This window comes from Watersipora subatra, chromosome 10, assembly GCF_963576615.1.
Source record: "Watersipora subatra chromosome 10, tzWatSuba1.1, whole genome shotgun sequence".
NCBI classification, from domain to species: domain Eukaryota; kingdom Metazoa; phylum Bryozoa; class Gymnolaemata; order Cheilostomatida; family Watersiporidae; genus Watersipora; species Watersipora subatra.
In genome coordinates, this window is record NC_088717.1 from 30,630,170 (window position 1) to 30,651,432 (window position 21,263).

Consider the following 21,263-nt stretch of genomic DNA (forward strand, 5'->3'; position numbering starts at 1 on the left):
ATATTTAGAAAAATAATAACAGTAACATATTGCACACCACCGGTCACTATATACTTCGATCTTGTAAATTCGAATGCTTATTCTTATAACTAAATCTTATAATAATCTTATTAAATCGAATAATTATTCTTACAAATAAATATTGTAATAATCTTATAAGAAACGTTAGAAAAATATCATCGTCATTTCCTTTACTTTCACTGCTGTGAACATCAGTTGGAATACCAGAGTACTCATTATAAGTGTCCAAAAAGTCAGAGTTCGGTAGACTCGGCAAAAAAGAAACAATTACTTGTCAGTACTTCTACGTTTATTACAGAAACCTTCGGCAATTGGACAATGCAATAGACTGGTAAAATGTGCACGTTTTTCTCGTGAAATGTGCTAGTAAAGTTCTAGTATCTGTGTCGCACAGCTTTATTGGCGTTTTGCTTACCGGTCTTGATTTTGATTAAAAAAGGCTTGTCAGGTTTTAATGGCGATTTCAGGCCAAATTAATCTGTCTAGTTATGTATTATCCACTCAGATGGGTAAGTTTTAGGATATTGTCTCAACTTTTGCAAGACTTGGTAACATATTTAAATTGGTTTATATGTGTTTTGTGTCATTATTATACTTAAACAACTCTACACAGAAGTGGTTAAATTTTTTGATGGGATTTCGGTACAAGGGTTTGGTTACGGCCATTGATGGATAATTTTTCGGGAGTTGTGCGCGCATATGCATTTATCATAAAGCTACCAAACAATCGCTTCACTCATGTTTTGTCTTGGGAAAATATCTCTATATAAATATCTCTAAAAATCCTTAAGGATGCTAAGCTATAAAATTTTGGCTTCATCTAGAGATTTTTATGAATGTTCATCGATTTGGAGGCTTTTGGTGAATCAACAACTTGTGGTAAGTCGTGAGTTTTTTCAACGTAAAGAACTACAGGAGATTTCTTTCGATGGTGATTCCGTGCACAATTCCGTATAAATTGTGACAACCTTGAATAATTTAGTGAAGAATGGTGCATTGGCAATGGGGTTAACTCAAAGCCCCGGCGATGATTTTAAAAAAGTTGGAACTCGGCTACGTTTACTACTTCTGCTTGGCGACTAATTTTTAATTTGAGGCAGTAGTTATGCTCCCTTGTGTTTAAAAATAGAACTAATTATTCACGAAACTTAATAATTTGCGGAATCGTCTGCTCGCGAAATCGCGAATTATTAAATCCATTGAAAATTTTCATCCTGTAGGTTATTTCTTCCTTGAGTTAGTTTGGTTGAGCACTCTGTGAGAGGTGCGACAATATTAGCTGTACTGCAGAGCTCATCACATTTGTGATTTGACAACTTTGGTATCAGCACATTGACTTTAGGTGCAGGTCAAGTCTGTGAGGCAACTTAGTGGTTTCATGGCAGAAAGTCAACTCTCATTGACAATGGGACTTGTCTCCCTTGCCGGCTCTGAGTTTCACTGAAGAGGCTTCAAGAGCCAAAACAGCACTGTCTGTAGCATGAGTATTTATATCTATACTAGCTGTGCTACCCGGCGTTGCACGGGTAATAAAAAGTCTTTGGACAGAAATTGATTTGTATTTAACAGATAACAACATTTGCCATTTTAATTTTCAAGCTACATATCATGAGAGAAGTGGAGCTGAAACGAATTGAGAGCGAAAATAAAAACCACTGTTAAGGTTTTCAAACTTTGTCAAACAATTGCAACTTTCAAACTTCGTATCATGAGAAAAAGGTTTTGTACAGGACAACTGAATTAAAGATAAATAAAACAACTGGAAAGGTTTTCAAACAACTATAGGTTTAAAATTTCATAACGCATAACAAAAAAGAAGTGTTTTGTTGAAATAAGTTACAAGGAAAAATAAAAATGTAAAAGCGTTTAAATGTAAAATCATTAGGAAGTAACGGCTAAAAACAGGTATATAGTTTCGCTCTGACTACAATAAAAAATTATTCGGTATACAATAATGATTACAGATCGTTTCAGTGTTGGCATGCGAAAATATTGCAAGCTATAGACGTACATAGAGTGGTATAGAAACCCATAGTTCATTGAACGTTACGAAAAACCGAAAACAGAAAAGTTATTGTAACAGTTGCCATAAGCCTTTGCTATAAGCCTTTGCTATAAGCCTTTGCTATAAGCCTTTGCTATAAGCCTTTGCTATAAGCCTTTGCTATAAGCCTTTGCTATAAGCCTTTGCTATAAGCCTTTGCTATAAGCCTTTGCTATAAGCCTTTGCTATAAGCCTTTGCTATAAGCCTTTGCTATAAGCCTTTGCTATAAGCCTTTGCTATAAGCCTTTGCTATAAGCCTTTTTATAAGCCTTTGCTATAAGCCTTTGCTATAAGCCTTTGCTATAAGCCTTTGCTATAAGCCTTTGCTATAAGCCTTTGTTATAAGCCTTTGTTATAAGGTTATGAGACTGTTAATAAGACAATAATATTATCTGCTGACCTGGAGGACACCTACAGATGTAGCCATTGATTTTATCATGACAAACGCCACCGTGTTCACAAGGTCCACTGTAGCACTCGTTTATGTTGACCTCGCAGTAAACTCCCTCAAAACCCGCCAAACATTGGCAGTTGTGTGAGTTTACCTGAAAAGAGTGGATCCCAAATTATCCCTCTTAGCTATGAGTTTTGTTAGTGCAAAATGAACAGCTACATCAAATTATTTTATTACATGTTCATTTGACTCATTTTACATTGTATACAGATGCTCCCCAACTTACGAATGAGATACGTTCCAGACGGTCGTTTATATTTATACATAAGTTGTCTCAGACTATCTCAGACTGTCTCAGACTACAGCTTGCGCAGTGCTCATGGGTAAAAAGTTATCATTATTTTCACAAAAATCTTGTTTTTCAAATAGGTAAGCGTAAAAGTTTTGCAAAAATTGTTGGGATGCTAATATCAACCAGTTCAACAGTGCAGAAAAAGAGTTGAGGTCAGCAAACACTTTGGAAGGTATTGGACAGCCAAAAAAAATGACATCGTTAAATACGAAAGCAACAATCAGAATGCAACCTGCCTAGCAAATGATGCAAACATAGGTATTGGTTTCAAAAATTTTAACTTTTTTTCTGCATGTATCATAATTATGGGTTGTTTATGTAACTTACATGCATGTTTGAATATATATATTTGTAGCATTTGATAGATTGTTGTGATTATATCTATACTAGCTGTACCACCCGGCGTTGCCGGTGTAATAGAAGAGTATTTGGACAGAAAATTGATTTGTATTTAATATATAACAACATTTGCCATTCTAACTTTCAAACTACATATCACGAGAAAAATAAAAACAACTGTAAAGGTTTTAAAACTTTGTCAAACAACTGTACCTTTCAAGCTAGTAGCCTGGCATACTGCCAATGGAAAATTCTACTAAGCTAGTTAATAAGGTTAGGCTTCTAATGACAGTAAGCCGTGACTTCGAGTCTGCATTGTTGTCTACCTCAGGTGTTCTAATAATAACTATAACCGGAAAACCTACTGACGGATCCACAGACGGACTTTGAAAAATATAGATATAAGATATATATTTCACAAATTATGTTTTGTGTATGTATGTCGTATGTCTGACTGCATTCCGGCTATAGCTATTATTAGAACACCTGAGCTGGACAACAATGCAGACTCAAAGTCATGGCTTACTGTCATTGGAAGCCTAACCTTATTAACTAGCTTAGTGGAATTTTCCATTGACAATGTGCCAGGCCACTTGGCAATGGCCAGCCACTTGCTGGAGAGTTGCCTGCCAGCAAGTAATAAGCAAATCTCATCACTTCTCATTGTTTATAAGCTGATTTTTAATACCTGGGCAACACCGGGAGGCACAACTATTAACTTATAAACTTGCAGCTTTATGGCATATTACTTGATAGCATTCTTTCGGTTATGGTATATAGACTCTGCTTACAAATAATCGACGCTCATAACTCCTTTTCTATTGGACATAAAAAGGAAGTTTAACTGCAAGTTATAGCAAACATCAAAAAGGGTGATGAGCTTTAATGCGACATTGTTAAATATATAAATAAATAAAAAGCCAGTTATAGGGTAGCGTCTGTACGCACAACTCAATTCGTATCCACCGTTGTTCCTAACACAAATTTTCGTAAGTAGAGTAGCATCTGCATACTAAGTGAATACTTTAAAAGCCACAGCTAGCATTAAACACAGTGAACACAATTGCCATCAGCAGATGCTAGAACCTGTTTACAGATTACCGAAGAATAAAATTTGGCTTGAAAAAAGAGCAAAAAAGAGTTCCTGTAATACAGATTTTCTGAACATCACTATATACTTCTAAAATTAAATAAAATATTGTAAACAGCAAGTAGAAATCTTTTTTGCCTGTTCACAGCAGTGGCAAAACACCGATAGTATGGTCATGCGCATGACATCTGTAATAAACGATAGCACCGTCAAGCCCATGACATCCGTAATAACCAATAGTACCGTCGTGCGCATGACATCCGTAATAACCAATAGTACCGTCATGCTCATGACATTCGTAATAACCAATAGTACCGTCATGCTCATGACATCCGTAATAACCGATAGTACCGTCATGCTCATGACATCGGTAATAACCAATAGTACCGTCATGCCCATGACATCGGTAATAACCAATAGTACCGTCTTGGGCATGACATCCGTAATAACCAATAGTACCGTCGTGGGCATGACATCCGTAATAACCAATAGTACCGTCATGCTCATGACATCCGTAATAACCAATAGTACCGTCATGCCCATGACATCCGTAATAACCAATAGTACCGTCGTGGGCATGACATCTGTAATAACCAATAGTACCGTCATGCCCATGACATCCGTAATAACCGATAGTACCGTCATGCCCATGACATCGGTAATAACCAATAGTACCGTCATGCCCATGACATCGGTAATAACCAATAGTACCGTCTTGGGCATGACATCCGTAATAACCAATAGTACCGTCTTGGACATGACATCCGTAATAGCCAAATGTACCATCATGCGCATGACGTCCGTAATAACCAATCTGATGCATTTACGTGAGCAGCAACGAAATATTAAAGTCTAGCAAGCTAAATTAATGGTACCAAACACTTGCCTTCCTATATCGACAAAAAAAACTTCAAATGGCTAAATCAAGCTTACCTTATCCAAGCAATCAGCTCCATTGAGGCAAGGTTGGCTCTCGCACTCATTGATATCTATCTCACAATTTAGACCCGTGTAGCCATCCAAACATAGGCACATGTACTCATTTATGTCATCGATGCATGTACCCTACTCAAATGAGAAAAAGTAAAGTATTGAGTATAACACTGAATGAATATTAAGAGTTTTTTATTCATTTGCCAAGGACTGCAATGAGGAAGTTTTTCAATTTAACTAATTTTTTATTAGCCAGTAAGATTGTTTATCAGTACAAAGTTCAACTCAAACTATATTCCTGAAAAAAATTTGACAAACTGTCAGAGAGAGTTTCACAAATTAACATTAAACCACCCAATCTATTTACTAGTCAGCTACGTATGAATGACACATAGTATCTCTACTAACCAGCTATGAATGACACAGAGTATCTCTACTAACCAGCTATGAATGACACATAGTATCTCTACTAACCAGCTATGAATGACACATAGTATCTCTACTAACCAGTTATGAATGACACATAGTATCTCTACTAACCAGCTATGAATGACACAGAGTATCTCTACTAACCAGTTATGAATGACACATAGTATCTCTACTAACCAGCTATGAATGACACATAGTATCTCTACTAACCAGCTATGAATGACACATAGTATCTCCACTAACCAGCTATGAATGACACATAGTATCTCTACTAACCAGCTATGAATGACACAGAGTATCTCTACTAACCAGCTATGAATTACACACATTAAAATAAATAAGAATGTTGATGAACCAAATATCTCTTGGTTGAAGAATTTGGAGTGTACATAAATAACACGTAGGGTTTATTGAGTTTTACCTTGTTAACACAGGGTTTAATCTGACACTCATCACTGTTAGTGTGACAGCTGCTACCTTCGAATCCAGGCGCGCATTCACAGGTGAAACCATCTATTAAATCTGTGCATATTCCATGGTTTTCACAGGGTAAGGAATAGCACTCATTGATGTTAATCTCACATAACAGCCCATCAAACCCTGGATTGCAGTGACATTCAAAGCTGTTTACCTAAACAAGTAATAATTGGTGTAGGTATAATCATCTAAAATTGTTGAGTACATATGGTATGCTAATACTAAACATTCAGGAGAGAGTTAGCACTAGACCAAAATTACTAGAGTTACAAACCCTAGTTTTTCTAGTTAAGAAACAAGGTCATTTTTCTGGATCTCCACAATTTCAGCCTGTTAGTGGCAGTTGGTGAGTTTACAAACCAATTGCCACTAATAGTGATTGCCAATGACAAGCCATGCTCACTACTCTGATGACTACTCTTGTGTTCGAGAACATAAAACACGAAAGTAAATGCTGTGCAGAAATTTCCAAATCGGCATGAAAATGGGCCATTGCTGAATAAACAGTCAGGCTTCTGGGCAAAAATTGAAACATCTGTTGTTGTCCAGAAGCCTGCCCTTGCCTGTCCTTGCCTGCCCTGGTAAACATACTCTCAATTACTCTAGCCTACTACAATCCTTTATCATAATTTTATCAGCTACACTGAAATGCCACATTTGTACAACTGGACTGACTGATAGATAGACTATTATAGAACTAAGCCCATAGTAACAAAATAACACTAAAATTTGACACAAAAGGTCTGTCCGGGCACATAATGAAACATTGTACGTAGTAGCCAGTAATGGTTACATATATTTTTACAGCAAACTTAAGATATGATTGCTTCTCCCTTGAACCTCTCTAGATTGTTCTACCGTACCCTGATAGTTGTCAGCTAATGTTACCGCATCTTTATTTCATTGTTGAGACAAGTCACAGAAATCAAAGGCTGGAGTTTATTTTCAGGTTATTTACATGTATAGTCAACTATTGTTTTCTACTGAGCCTCCAGTAGTTGACAAAAAGATATCATTTTTAATAGCGCAAATATCACTCTAGAATACTTGTATTCCAAGGAAAATATCAAATACAGGCATACCACATTTTGCTTGTTTTATGGAGTCCAGACTACACTCTAAATCACAAATATACATGTACATGTACTAGCTGTGCTGCCCGGCAGTGCCCGGGTAATAAAAAAGTCTTTGGTCAGAAAATTGATTTGTATTTAATATATAACAATATTTGCCATTCTAAATTTCAAACTGCATATAATGAGAAGTGTTTGGTGTAATTAAAATAAATTAATAGAGAAAATAAAACCAACTGTCAAACCAGTTGTCAAACAACTGTAACTTTCAAACTTCATACCATGAAGAAAATGTTTTGTGCAGGTCAAATAAATTAAAAAAAATTAAACAACTATAAAAAGGTTTAGATGTAAATGTGAAATAATTAGCAAGTAATAGCTAAATTAAGTCTGTTTTGCTACGATTACAATAAAATATGATTTGGTAATGATGCAATTAATATGAACTGAGAGAACAAAATAAAAATCCTGAATATGTTGAATTAATAATAATAATTCTTGCATGGAAGTGCGTGTATATAAAAGGTTACTGTTGCACTAGAAGCTATCAATTAAAACTTTGAATGCGACGATACTAGCAATAAAAAGTCTGCACAGAAAATTGATTTGTATTTAACATATAACAGCATTTGCCATTCTAACTGTCAAACTACATATCATGAGAAAAGTGTTTTGAGTATTTGAAAGAAATTAAAAGAGAAAATAAAACAACTGTGAAGGTTTTCAAACTTTGTCAAACAACTGTAACTTTTATACTTCATATCGCGAGGAAAATGTTTCGTGCTGGTCAATAAAATAAAATGGTCATAAAAGGGTTTAGATGTAAAAGTGAAATAACTAGTAACATGTAATAGCTAAATTAAATCTGTTTTGCTATGATTACAATAAGAGATGATTTGGTAATGATACAGCTAATAAAAAATGAGAAATAAAAATAAAAATTATGAATATTTTGAATTAATAATAAAAATTCTTGCATAGAAGTGTGTGTATAAATAAGTTACTGTTCCACCGGCAGTTATTCATCAAAACTATGAATACGACGATACTGGTACGAGGATATGTAAAGATGAGACGTTGTGTCTTTGTCTGACCAAACAGTGAGTGAATCACTGATTCACTTTCTACTCTACTGATCACCTTTGTACTCGAGATAATACAAGTGTCCTTTGAAAAGTATTAGCCTTTGCCGCAGATTTAACAATTGAAGTCGAAAATAGAAGTTCACAAGAACGCAAAAAAAGCATCGTGTTTCATAGAGTTAATAGATTTTAATCGCCAAATTTTAATTTCACGAAATTCTATAGTTGATATTTTTTGCCAAAAACAAATTAGCCCTAATACGGAGAGCACAGAAAAGCATCCCATTTCATAGAGCGTAGAAGAGTTCATAGAGTTGTAATTAACACATCATTTTTGGTGTGAAAACGGAAAACGATATATACATTATGTACAAAGAGAGAACAATTGCATGAGCTTCCGTGGTCTTGTGGTTAAAGTGTCCAATTGTAAATCCGCGATCGCGACTTCGAGAGTTGAAGTTCAGCGTAGGGTGGAATTTTAAATCAAGGGTTTAATAGCTATAACTGGACATGTCGAAAACCAATAGACATACTTTAGAAATCTATTATAAAAATGGCAAAAAGTGTGTGTGCTAGTCCACCTTATACAGTGTCTTTACCTTTTCTCGATTCGGTCGTACGAAGCAAAGTGAATTATTTTAAGTGGTAAATAAATTATAGAGCGATTTTTCCTTTTTTTGATTCCGTCATACATGTACAAAGCGAACTAAATTAATATGAGTAGTAAATAAATCAATAAAATTGAAACTTTTTTACTACTCATTAAATAAACTAATGAGTATTAAATTACATGTAATTAATATTTACTGCCAACGCATACGAGAAAGGTCACGTGAACGTTTGTTTTTCCGGCCACATTGACAAGTTGTTTTTGCGTCAAAAATTACCTACTAAATTTCTACTTCAAAAAGGTAGAAATTCTCATTCAATGGTGAATCTACTATATAAATGGCAATCGTTATGTGTGTGTGCGTGTGATTGTGTGTCCGCCTCATAGAGTACCGTACTTTTCGGACTATTAGCCGCTACTAGGTATCTAGGGCGCATTAATGGGAATCTCCGGTTAGTAAACGCCTTTATACATAACCTATTCATCGTTTTACACAAAACACGTCATCTCTGGTTAGGGCGCGCCTCTTTACGGTGCCCAACGACACTGGTGCGTTTGAAACAGCAAAGTTGCTGCCGTGTTAAAAAGCACCGTCTTGAGTTCTGCGGCCTATACAAAGGTGCCTATACAGCTATACAAATGCACTAATCATTAAATAAAATAAATTAATGAATAGTAATTTACATGCGATTAATATTTAGTGCCAATGTGTACCGAGAAGGTCATGCGAATGTTGGTTTCTGGCGGTCACTGGAAAAAACACAGTTCTCATCTAATAAATTTCTACATAAAAAAGGTAAGTGCTTCTTATTCAATGTTATATTATCTATGAGTTGCCACACTTTCATTACCCTAGGACATTTATGTATTCGCGGCATCTAACTTTCGCGTTTTCGCGGCGACATATTCTCGCAAAAATTTCATGGGCGAAACTAAACTATCATAACGAACAAGCGAAAACGCGAAAATAAATGGCTTTCTTCATTGATATTCACAATAAAATCGTCATATTAGAAATACAGGCAATTTTCGTGTGTGGTTGGCTCAATGGGCAATTTTTGCTAAACTCATTATAGCTAATACACCGACTGAGCAGCATGGCAAAACAAATTAAGATAATAAGTTTTTTTGGAAAAGCCTAAACAAATGAGGAAGATGATGGTATTAGTTTAGTCATTGAATTTTTAACTGATGAGGATGACAGTCTGGTAGGGAAAATCATAAAATTGAATAATAATTATTGTAGTGATGAATTTTATTACCAACCAAAAGCAATAACAACCCGGGGCCATGGCCACCGCGGCACCGCGTGCTATAAATACTTGAATTCTAATATTGGTACCACATCAGTCACTGCGACAGGGACCTTGACGTCATTGATAGTCCAGGAGACAAACTGCAGCAAGCGATCAAATTGTATTATTGATCTCGCCTACACGTTTCTACCTGCGGTTCACAAATACAAACTACCGTACTTTTCGGACTATTTGAGCCATGCAGCTTATAGGTAAGCCTACAAGGGTGCGGTTAATCACTGTGGCTTATTCTGTGGCTTTTTCTTTCACCGCTAGGGCGCACTAACAGGAATCTCCAATTAGTGCGCTTCTAGCGGTGAAAGAAAATACGAAACAATGCCTCACGGTACTGTCCCGTTAGGCACTAAGTTAAAAAGCGTCGGATAATACGAAACTGTGCCAGTGTGCACTGTTCCGTTTTAAATGCACAGTACTTAGTTCTGCGGCCTATAGTAAGGTGGGGCTTATGTATTGTTTTATTATCGTTTTTTTGGAAAATAAAGCAGATGCAGCTTATATAGAGGTGCGATTTATAGTCCGAACAGTACGGTAGTCCCAAATTGAAAAATATTTCGTACCAGTGAACTGGACCTGAGGAATCTAATGATGTTTGTTCCACTGTATTTATTTTCACATCACTATATTTTCGCACTCATCAGAGCTGCGAAATTAAGTTGCAGTGAAATTTTACTCTGTATGCTACTCACGAAACTAAATACTAGCGAAATGTAAGTGTCCTAGGGTACATAATAACCTTTTCACTTGCGTCCATGTACAAATTTAGCTATCGGCCTACTGCCAGCCATTTTGCCAATATTGCTTAATATGTATACAATATTTTTTCAATTTCAAACTCCATCCAGAACGTTTGTTTTGGTTATGAATTTCATTTTGCTAACATGTTAACAAGCACTGCTATGCAAAAGATTTGTTGCATCTATACTTTGTGCATTGATAAAGCGATGTGAAGCTACAAAGCAAAACGATCCTCTACAATGTTCCTTATTCTTACAAAACCATTACATTCATCGCCATCGGAGTCAGTGCTGCTATTGCTATTTTAATTAGCTGTGTAATCACAAAAATCTGAATCGGCTATAATGTCATCAACATAAGTAGTTATTTGTTTTCTAACTCGGACGCCTTTGATGAACTTACACAAAGATGTTCATTTTTAAGTTGGAAATCGCCAAACAAAGATTAAAATATTAATCTTTAGGCTAATTTTATAGAGAAATCTTAGGACAACACTGTCACTACCATAAAATTCCTATAGATCGTTGGTTATGCTATCAACGAATAATAAAATTCAGTTACTAGCAATTGCTGAGAAAGTCGCAAAAATGTGTCTACGGCGGTCAACCATAGAAAATGCATAAATGAGTCTACTTCGGTGAAAGGGTTGAAAACATTGGATTTGCCACTGTTTGTGATAGTAAACATGTTCATTTCCTTTTGAGTTACTTTTGTTTTTTTTTCCAGCTTCGAGTACTACAGAACTACAGCTACTACAAGACTTGCATGGGTACTGCTACTGCGTTTTATCTACTAAATTTTTACATCGAAAAGGTTAGTACGTTTTATTCAATGTTGTATTGCCTATGAATTGCTACACCTGAACTACTTAATAACGTTGGATTTGCCACTGTTTGTGATAGTTCGACAAGTTCATTTCCTTCAGCAGCTGAGTTACTAATTTTTTTCCAACTACGAGTAGGCCTACTGTAACTTACTACTACAGAACTTGCCTGAGTACTCCGAGGGTTGCGATAGGCAATGGTGAAAAGAAAGAGAGCAGCCGGTATCGACTTACTGTCACCCTACTTTAGCCATGACCAGCTGTACGTCGCCTGCTAAAAAGTAGGCACAAGCCGAAAACTGTTTGTTCATACACCCGACAGAAAAACAAAAGATGTCTATCCGCAAGTGTTGCGTTGAACTAACAGTGTGTTATTGTTATGTCATGCTATGTTCTTAATGTTCTGTTATATCACATGCAGCATTTTCTAACATATTTTTCAGTATATATATATTTTCATGCAGTCGCTCTTCTTATTGTATCTCATACAAAGGCTATCATGTTGACGTTATGTTTTATTATTGTAAGATGCTAATGCTGTATCTGTCTTGACATTATACTGTCTGTGCTGTTATACCCATAAATTTTATCAACACAACTACATTACTGTTGCACTGTTTGTATATGCCATATTAAAACACAGGCTATAGACAAAGAACTGGTGAGCCATGATTAGTGTTTTAAGCATGTAAAAGTCTCCATTCAATTAATGCTGGCGATAGCAAAATATTTTGTAGAATTTTTTAAAAGATGCAAATTTTTTAATACTGCAAGTTTGAAGAACTTCAGTTTGCCTAGCAATGTCAATTTCATTATCAGTTCTCTGTACAAAAATAGGACAACACCAATTTGAGTGGTTTGAGGCTGATGCATTGTAGATTAGCTGTAAAACACATTGCAGATTTCTATTGTTCTCCCAAACATTATTGACATGTATGACTGCATATGTGATTTAGTTGTTATTATCTGTATCAGGGGGATTTACTAAGGTTAAACAGTTGTTATCTGTAACAGGAAAAATGACTAAGGTTGAGCTGTCCGGTTGTGGTACTTGAATCAAATCTTTACAGTTGCATCTAATTGTGCTACCACACTTATTCCTAACTTTATATGATTTTGGTACATTGTCAATTGGGGTGATAGCTTCAGCATCTGTCTTTGTGTCTCTTACCAAAACTTTCTGAGCTACTGATAGAAGTAGAAACTCGCATACACGATGGCACTGATCAAAGTCGGCTTTACTACCTATTCTAATTTGGGCTTCTTTTGTCATAAGCACTGCTGGATTGGGGAATTTGGTCCTTAGAACCGATGGAAGTTTAGGCACAGTTGCATAAAGTTTACGACCCATCAGAAGTTTTGCAGGTGAGGACCTATTTTCTCATGGTGATGATCTATCGGCAAGCAAAACTAGATAAGGATTCCTCTCCTAACAGCATAGCTTTTACAGTTTGGATGGCATGTTCAGCAGCGCCATTGGCTGAGGCATGTTTTGGGAAGCTGATGACAAGAGTAAATGTGTACTTTACTACATGTACAAAACACGTCATCTCTGGTTAGCGCGCGCCTCTTTACGGTGCCCAACGACACTGGTGCGTTTGAAACAGCAAAGTTGCTGCCGTGTTAAAAAACACCGTCTTGAGTTCTGCGGCCTATACAAAGGTGCCTATACAGCTATACAAATGCACTAATCATTAAATAAAATAAATTAATGAATAGTAATTTACATGCGATTAATATCTACTGCCAACGTGTACCGAAAAGGTCATGCGAATGTTGGTTTCTGGCGGTCACTGGAAAAAACACAGTTCTCATCTAATAAATTTCTACATAAAAAAGGTAAGTGCTTCTTATTCAATGTTATATTATCTATGAGTTGCCACACTTTCACTACATAATAACCCTTTCACTTATGAGTAAAGTTGTACTTTACTCATGTCATCAGCTTCCCATCATGGTAGTTTACGAATACCTGTTCGACTTTTGTGAACTAAGAGTTCATCAACCAGAGATAAGTTTGATCTGTTCTCAAAATATGGGCGTAAAAGTTTTTTCTTGGCTTAAATATGTTGGCCACAATGTTTTCATATAAGACATTACCTGTGACAACACCTCATCCGCAATTTGCTGTTTTCTCAGCTCACCTAAGTTGCCAGATAAAGCATACTTTCTCAAGGCCTCTACAGTATGCATTTCAACATCAGCGTCAAACACAGCATCACAGGCAACGAGCGAGGAACTCGAGCGAGACAGAGTGTCTGCAACATGATTGGACTTTCCACTTATATGTTCAACTTGTATGAAAATCTCCAAAGTCGTATCTTAAATCGCTGAATGCGTGCAGGCATTTTGTCAAGTTCAATATCATTTAATAGTGGTACTAAAGGTTTATGATCCGTTTATACTGTTACTGCTATTTCGATCATATAATCTCGAAGCTTTTCGCATGCCCACACAATACGAAGAGCCCCTTGCTCAATGGTTGCATAGCAATTTTTTGGTATCTGAGAGTGATCGAGATGCTGCGGAGACTAAACACATTTCGCCTGTAGGTTGGAGTTGTAGCAACACAGCTCCTAAGCCATTTTGACTGGTATCAGTTTGGAGCACTGTAGGGTATGTAGGATTATAGATGGCAAGCTCTACTGATTTGCTAAGTTCAGCTTTTATAGACCTTTCTTGAGCCTCGTCCTAGTAATATGAGGTGTTTTTACACATTAAGTCACATATTGGTTGTCTCAATTCCCCTAGTAGTGTCATAAACTTGATAACCTGATTTGCCACATCCAAGAAACTACATACATCACTGACATTTCTGAGGTTTTTGAAGTCACGAGCTCTCTGCACCGAGACTGGGTTTCCTCTTATTCTGTTAGCAAATATGATATACCCTAAAACTTAATACTTCTACAAGAAAATTCCCGTTTTGTTTCACTTAGTGTCCAGCATTACACATTCGTCTCAATACGCTGCGAACACGGCGATCATGTTCAGCCATGCATACAGCATCCATATGTACAATGACTCCACTCAGGCCTTTATACACTTTAGTTACTACTTTGCAATAAATTTCATGGCTTGAAAAAAGACTGAATGGCTACCTGTTGAAGGTGAAACAGCCAAATGACGTGAGAAACAAGGTTAGCAATTTAGTGTTTTCTTCTGGTAGATAAAAGCACAGTTTTCTGCCAATGAAATTTGGTAAAACCACGAGTTCGCATCTAGTTTTGTAAGCGCTGCGCCTCGACCCAACTTTATTAGGCTTGCTTTTACATAAGACATAGGGTAAACCTCATGACGTATGACCTTATTCATCGGCGTGTAATCCAGACATACATGCACGGTACCATTGGGCTTAAGGATCACTACCGTAGGTGATACCCAATCTGTCGGCTTGTCAACACGAAAGATCATCCCTTTATGTACCATTTCATGCAGTTCAGTTTCAACTTTATCTATTAGCAAGTAAGGTACTGAACATGGCACGTGTATCGCATATGGTGAATTACAATTGCACTGAAGCTCAATCTCAACCTCCTGAGTAATTTTTCCAAGGCCTTCAAATAATACTTAAGACCACATTTTAATTTATTAGTATCTGACAAAATTTTATCTAACTCACACGTACGTTGCAGCAAGCCTAGGTTGACACATGCGCCTCTAATAAATTAGGCTTTAGGCTGATCTACCACATAAAAAAATTTCCTTACCCTTAACTGATAAATAAGTATCAAAGCAACCTACTACACTTATGCTAGAATTCCCTAACTAAAAATTCATCTGATGGTTCTAACACATTGTTATGGCACAGGGCCTTAGGAATTATTGAAACGTCTGCACCTGAATCCTGTTTGGACTTGACTTTGTGTATCTTACTTATTCTGATGGGTTTCATACATGTCTTGTTGTTTTGACTGTCACCCACTTCTCCTAGAAAAACTTTATCTATGTCGCCCACTACAGAAGCATCCATATCAACTGCATACACAAATTTTGGCTTACTCAAGCAACACTGAGCAAAACTTCCTATTTTGTTGTACTTCTTACAGCTGGCATGCAGAGCAAGGCATTCGCCTCTTGCGTGTAGACGGTAACCACGTTTACATAAACTGTCATTGTGACTGCTACGCTGAACCGACTTTTTCACCTCATCTGTGGAAGAAAGTCTTCTGCTCGCTAAGCTCCTTAATGTTTTGTCAACTTGTTCAGCTTGAGGAGCCATGTGAATAGCAGCTTTCTCTGTTAACACATCAATGTCCATTTTTTTGAATTTCTTGGCTCACAGATTTATCTAGGATTCCAACAACAATACGATCCCTCATTTGTTCTGATTGGTTTGATCTGAACTCACATTTACTGGCAATCTCATTTAGGACAGGTACATACTGTTCAACTGATTGTTCATAAATAATACACCGATGGGGTGAAAAGTATTTGTCGAGAGCTTCCTTTACTGACGCATAACTGTCTTTCTGCTGTTCACCGAGGCTTAAACTGTTAAATATCCTTTCACTATGTATGATTCCCCATGCAATAAAGCAAACTGTTAACCTGGTAACATCCAGACTCATCTCTGAGCTTACTGATTACTCCCATAACTTCTCTTAATGCTTTATCCACTCCGACCAATTTTCTGGTACAAAGTTAAACTCTGCAGGTGAGTTAAACTTGGCCATACTGATACAAAAACCAGCCGCTGTCTTGCGTGAAGTATATCTAATTTGTACTGAACACCGTGTTGTAAGATTTTGATAGTGATATACAGACAAGTATGAGCAACGTTTATCTCTTAACAAGTTTACAACATAAACAGATAAAGGCAAAGGAAACTAGTGCAACAGCATTCTCCTAACGAATAACGATAACTTCAAAGATAATTTGGAGGCAATAGATACAGTAACTTGACTCCCTACTGCCATAACCTCTTGAGAGAATGATAGCAATGACCAGCATAATTGACACTGACCTGATCTATGCATTTGGAGTTGTGTTCACAAGGCAGACTAGCGCACTCGTCTAGATCCACCTCACAATTGATACCAGTATACCCAGCTCGACACTCACACGTATAGGAATCTATGCCATCAATGCAGTGGGAGTCATGCTTACATGGCTGATCTAAGCAGTCATCAATATTGTCTTCACAGACCTCTCCCTACATAATTCTCAAACATTAATATAATCTCTGCAGAGTAAACCCTCTAATGTGGTAGACGCAAATATCATCAGGCATTTAGTGCTTGGCCCGTCTGGCTGGCATAGCTATTAAGAGAATTGAGTTTTCGATTATAACTCAAACAAAATTAGGTTGCACTACTTATTGTGACACTGCATTGGAATCTGCATCATTTTTGTACATTACAGGATTCTTTAAATTTCTTTCGATTTGTTTGGGTAATTGCTTGAAAATATAAAAAACCTTGTTGTTGTTGAGTGTTGATGTTTTAGCTGACAAGATCGATTTATCTTTCTTGATTTGCCAACAACAACATATTTGCTCAAAAACAATGATTTCATTGATGTTTACATGCAGTCGAATTAAAAAGTTTTGATTGAACTACAACAAACATTGGCAGAGTGGCAAGATGCCTTCATTTTTATTTATCTAAACGCTTACGAACGCCTAAACAAATTGCTTCCTCTATCATGCCTGTAGGGGCAGATGAAAAGTCTTTATAATGCCACTGTCTATAGGGCCAAATGAAAAGTCTTTATTATTCCACTGTTCATAGGACCATATAATAAATCTTTATAATGCCACTGTCCATAGGGCCAAATGAAAAGTCTTTATAATGCCACTGTCCATAGGGCCATATAATAAGTCTTTATAATGCCACTGTTTATAGGACCATATAATAAGTCGTTATAATGCCATTGTTCATAGGGCCATGTAATATATGTTTATAATGCCACTGTCCATAGGTCCATGTAATAAATCACTAGGTACATTTGTGTGTGTGTGTGTGTGTGTGTGCGTGCGTGTCAGTTTGTCCAGCTTTAGCTATTGAAATTAATAAATAAAACATCCATTTCATGCTGGATTCGACCTCAGAACCTTTCGTTCGCCAAGCAGATATTTACCAATTAAAGACGTGGTTGTGTAAAATTTGAGTTGATTTAAAAAAAAGCGTTTTTCTTTTTCTATCAGTTGATACATTGTTTGTTGCATTAGGCGATCTCTTTGTCGAAATATTTGAAAATTGAAACCGAAAAAATTTGATCGCTGTTAATACGCTCAGGCCAAAAAAACATGCCCAGACTTGCCCAAAATGATGTAACGGGTGATACAACCTGTCTCTATCTCTCGTATTCACATTGGCTATTGCGATAAAAGTCTAGTCCTACGCGGCTCTATTAGCATATATTTTATCTTGTATTTGCTCATGTTGGCTAGAATAAAACTTTACATCCAGCTACAGATACATTTTTATTAATGTCTCAAGTGCTTCAAATAAGGGAAATTAAAACGTGTCATATTAGCTTCTTCTAAATGCCGTGTAAACATGTTAGTACCGACTACCAATCCTACCAGTCTACAGTAATTATGTCAAGCAAACTATGTAGAATATGGTCTTTGTATCGGCACAGTTCCATCGCTATCCACACTAATGATATACAGCCCCCAAAAGCCCTGCCTACATTATGTCCATTACCTATCCGGGGGAGTAGGACTGTATATCATTGCCCACACTAAACACTAGTTTCTTACTAAGCAAGCTGCGTCTTTGAAAAGAATATCTGGTGAAACCAACTACATCCCTAACAGTCATGTACATTGTATAGTCGACTGTCAACATTGTCGAGTCATTATTGGTATCAATTTATAGAAAAAAATTCACTGGTCACATTTGATTAGTTGATTCAAGTACTAAACAAATGGTTGATTTATGAAAAATTGCTTGTTCATGCACCTCTGATTACACTTCATAAATCCATCAATCAGACAAGATTTCAGCACAGGTTGCAACGGGGCTATGATATATTCAATGTTCTGAAAATCATGTTTTGCATTATCTTCAACAATATTATTTTATTATATAATTTTTACAAGTAAAAATTTTTTCATCTCATCTAAAGTTTTTATTAAAAATATCCATCCAAGTCGTGCCCATTCACATAGTTTCAGGTCATATAATAGGACAAAATCATCTACTGCAGCCAAATCAAACAAAACATGGTTTATGCAGCAAACATTCAAGTCTCTCTTTCCCATTTATGGCAGTTTCCACACTGACAAAGCTGCTTCGGCTCGTGGGACCACATAAACATCCTGTAATCAATAAAACAAATGCATTAAATATATGTCATTCATATATATGTCATTCTAACGTGTATCTACTAAAAGCTTTCAAATTGGGAGTTGGATAGATTGCGAGTGTAATTTTAAAAATGAATAAATGTTTAACACAATGTTTAAGCATAAGCATGCCAAGCCAACGATTCGAAGCTTTGGTTCTGGAAGTTAAAGATGTGTATTGATCAATCGATTTTCTTCACTTTTTAAAAGTGAGAAATGAACATCTAAGGTCATAAGGTCATAAGGTCTAAGGTCAAATCATAGATCTAATTTACTAGCTAAAACTGCCAAAGAAATGTTGAAGCAAATATAGCTAGGTGAAATGATAAAAAACTATAAAATGATGATTGGTGATAGCAAAAAGTTATAATTCTATTAATTAGTAAATGTTTCCATGTGTACTAAAATTACTACATGCAGTATATTCATCAATCTAAGCCATTGTATTGCTAGATGCTATGGAATGAAAAGAAGCCGTCAAGAACTCACTGTACATACGTATCTCGCATGCACAGGAAATTGCATTATAACCTCAAACAAGGAAATATATTATGAATGTAAACACAACAGTATATCTATAGGAGACTCAAAGTAAAAGATAAATTTACCTCTATTCTCCTATCTTCCTCTGTAGCACTTTAACCACCTGATGCTCAGAAAACTCGGAGTCACCTTCACAGTAACTTTACAGTAATTTTTAAAATTCTGTTGTTCGTCAATAAAACATGTCGATCGAGTAATTCATAAAAGTGCTGATGATAATTAATTTAGTAAATATCGATGTCCACGCGATTTAATAATAGAGTAAAATTCCTAAATTTGATATCACAAACAACGCGTTTGACAAATGATAATAATTATTACGACCTATACAAATGTTTCGTGCTGATGATTGGCTAATGAAGTGATCTTATATTTATTGCTCGTGGACTCTTTTCAGATGTATCACTAGTTACGTCACAAATAAAGCACCCGCTGGAATTTGAGCTTTTTAAAAGATGGCCTCATTCAAATGCATACATTTCTGGACAGGCTTAGTCTACAAAAACAAAGATATCATCAAATTGTAGCTGATGTTTTAGCCTTTTATTGGTCTCAATTTCATTAAATCGACTTTTTTGACGCAGCCACATCATTAAGCTACGCAATGGGCATTGGGCGATGTATGTCACTATGTGGGTAAAAATATGCATACTGTGCTGCATTACACAAGTCATTAAAGCTTGCTCTCACAGCTTTTATTAGTAAGTTCACTAATAAGTTTACTAACCAGTTTACTCAAGTTAGCCATCGGCAATGTGCCAGGCTAATGGCAAGTGGCAGGCAACTACTTCACCCATAACTGTTTCTAAGCTGATTTTTGATACCTGTGCAATGCCAGGCATTCCGCTAATAGAAATATGAAGCTAGTGAAACTTGGATTAGATTTCTTCAACTCATTTTGGTTGATATAACTTATTTAAATATTTGTATTTATATTGTGAGCCAAAAAACAAAATCTATATTTAAAATTTTATTGTTAATTAGCACAACTGGCCTTACCACAACACAACCATCCTTACCATTTTTATTCTTCCTCCTCTTTGTATTGTCTTTACAATCTTCATCTGATAACTATTGGATAGCATATATTTATTATCTGTTGTCTTAATTCGATTAAAACAATGCATTTTTCTTTTCTTCCCTCGCAATACTACCTCTATATCTTGTTTTTAACAAATCTAGATACAGTAAAACCTCTAATTGAATGCTATGGCGCTTTATTTTTCAACCCTTCTTCTGGCGGCGGTCTATTTTTAAATGGCTCATAAGAATTTTCCGAAGATAAATTTAATCCTATTATGGGCAAAGTGAATGTCTATATTCTGCTCCCTTTTTTTGGTGGAGCGATATTAAACCTTTTAGATGCAATAAATCTGCTAACTTACCTCTAACTTGTCAAATATCTTTTAATAAATGTGCATCGAGAAACCGACAAATACTTCTACCAGTTGATATCTATTGCTTGCAATTGACCTGCGATGATATTATAGCCTGTGTCCTTCTTTGCAATTTGTTGAAAATGTCAATTTTTATTTCAATCTAAATTTAGAGGCACAATTTTGTTTTACATTGTTGGATAAAAGCTCATTGCACTCTTTGATATGTTTGCTACAGTTTGCAGCCAAAACTAGCTTTTAATGTGCAATAGAAGTCGAGTTATGAACATCGATCTATTGTAAGCCGTGTTAAGATAGCTGCATTAAG

At 36.1% G+C, this 21,263-nt stretch overlaps 1 protein-coding gene across 1 annotated transcript in view; it reads right to left on the reverse strand.

The window, feature by feature from the left end:
• The window catches only part of LOC137406958 (protein crumbs-like), a 97,915-nt gene that overhangs the window by 22,804 nt on the left and 53,848 nt on the right, over positions 1 to 21,263 (reverse strand). The window contains exons 11-14 of the mRNA XM_068093558.1: positions 16,686 to 16,874; positions 6,025 to 6,234; positions 5,175 to 5,306; positions 2,467 to 2,611 (exon numbers count right to left, since the gene is read on the reverse strand). Of these exons, the coding sequence (XP_067949659.1) occupies positions 2,467 to 2,611; positions 5,175 to 5,306; positions 6,025 to 6,234; positions 16,686 to 16,874 (676 nt within the window). The remainder of the gene's footprint in view (positions 1 to 2,466; positions 2,612 to 5,174; positions 5,307 to 6,024; positions 6,235 to 16,685; positions 16,875 to 21,263) is intronic.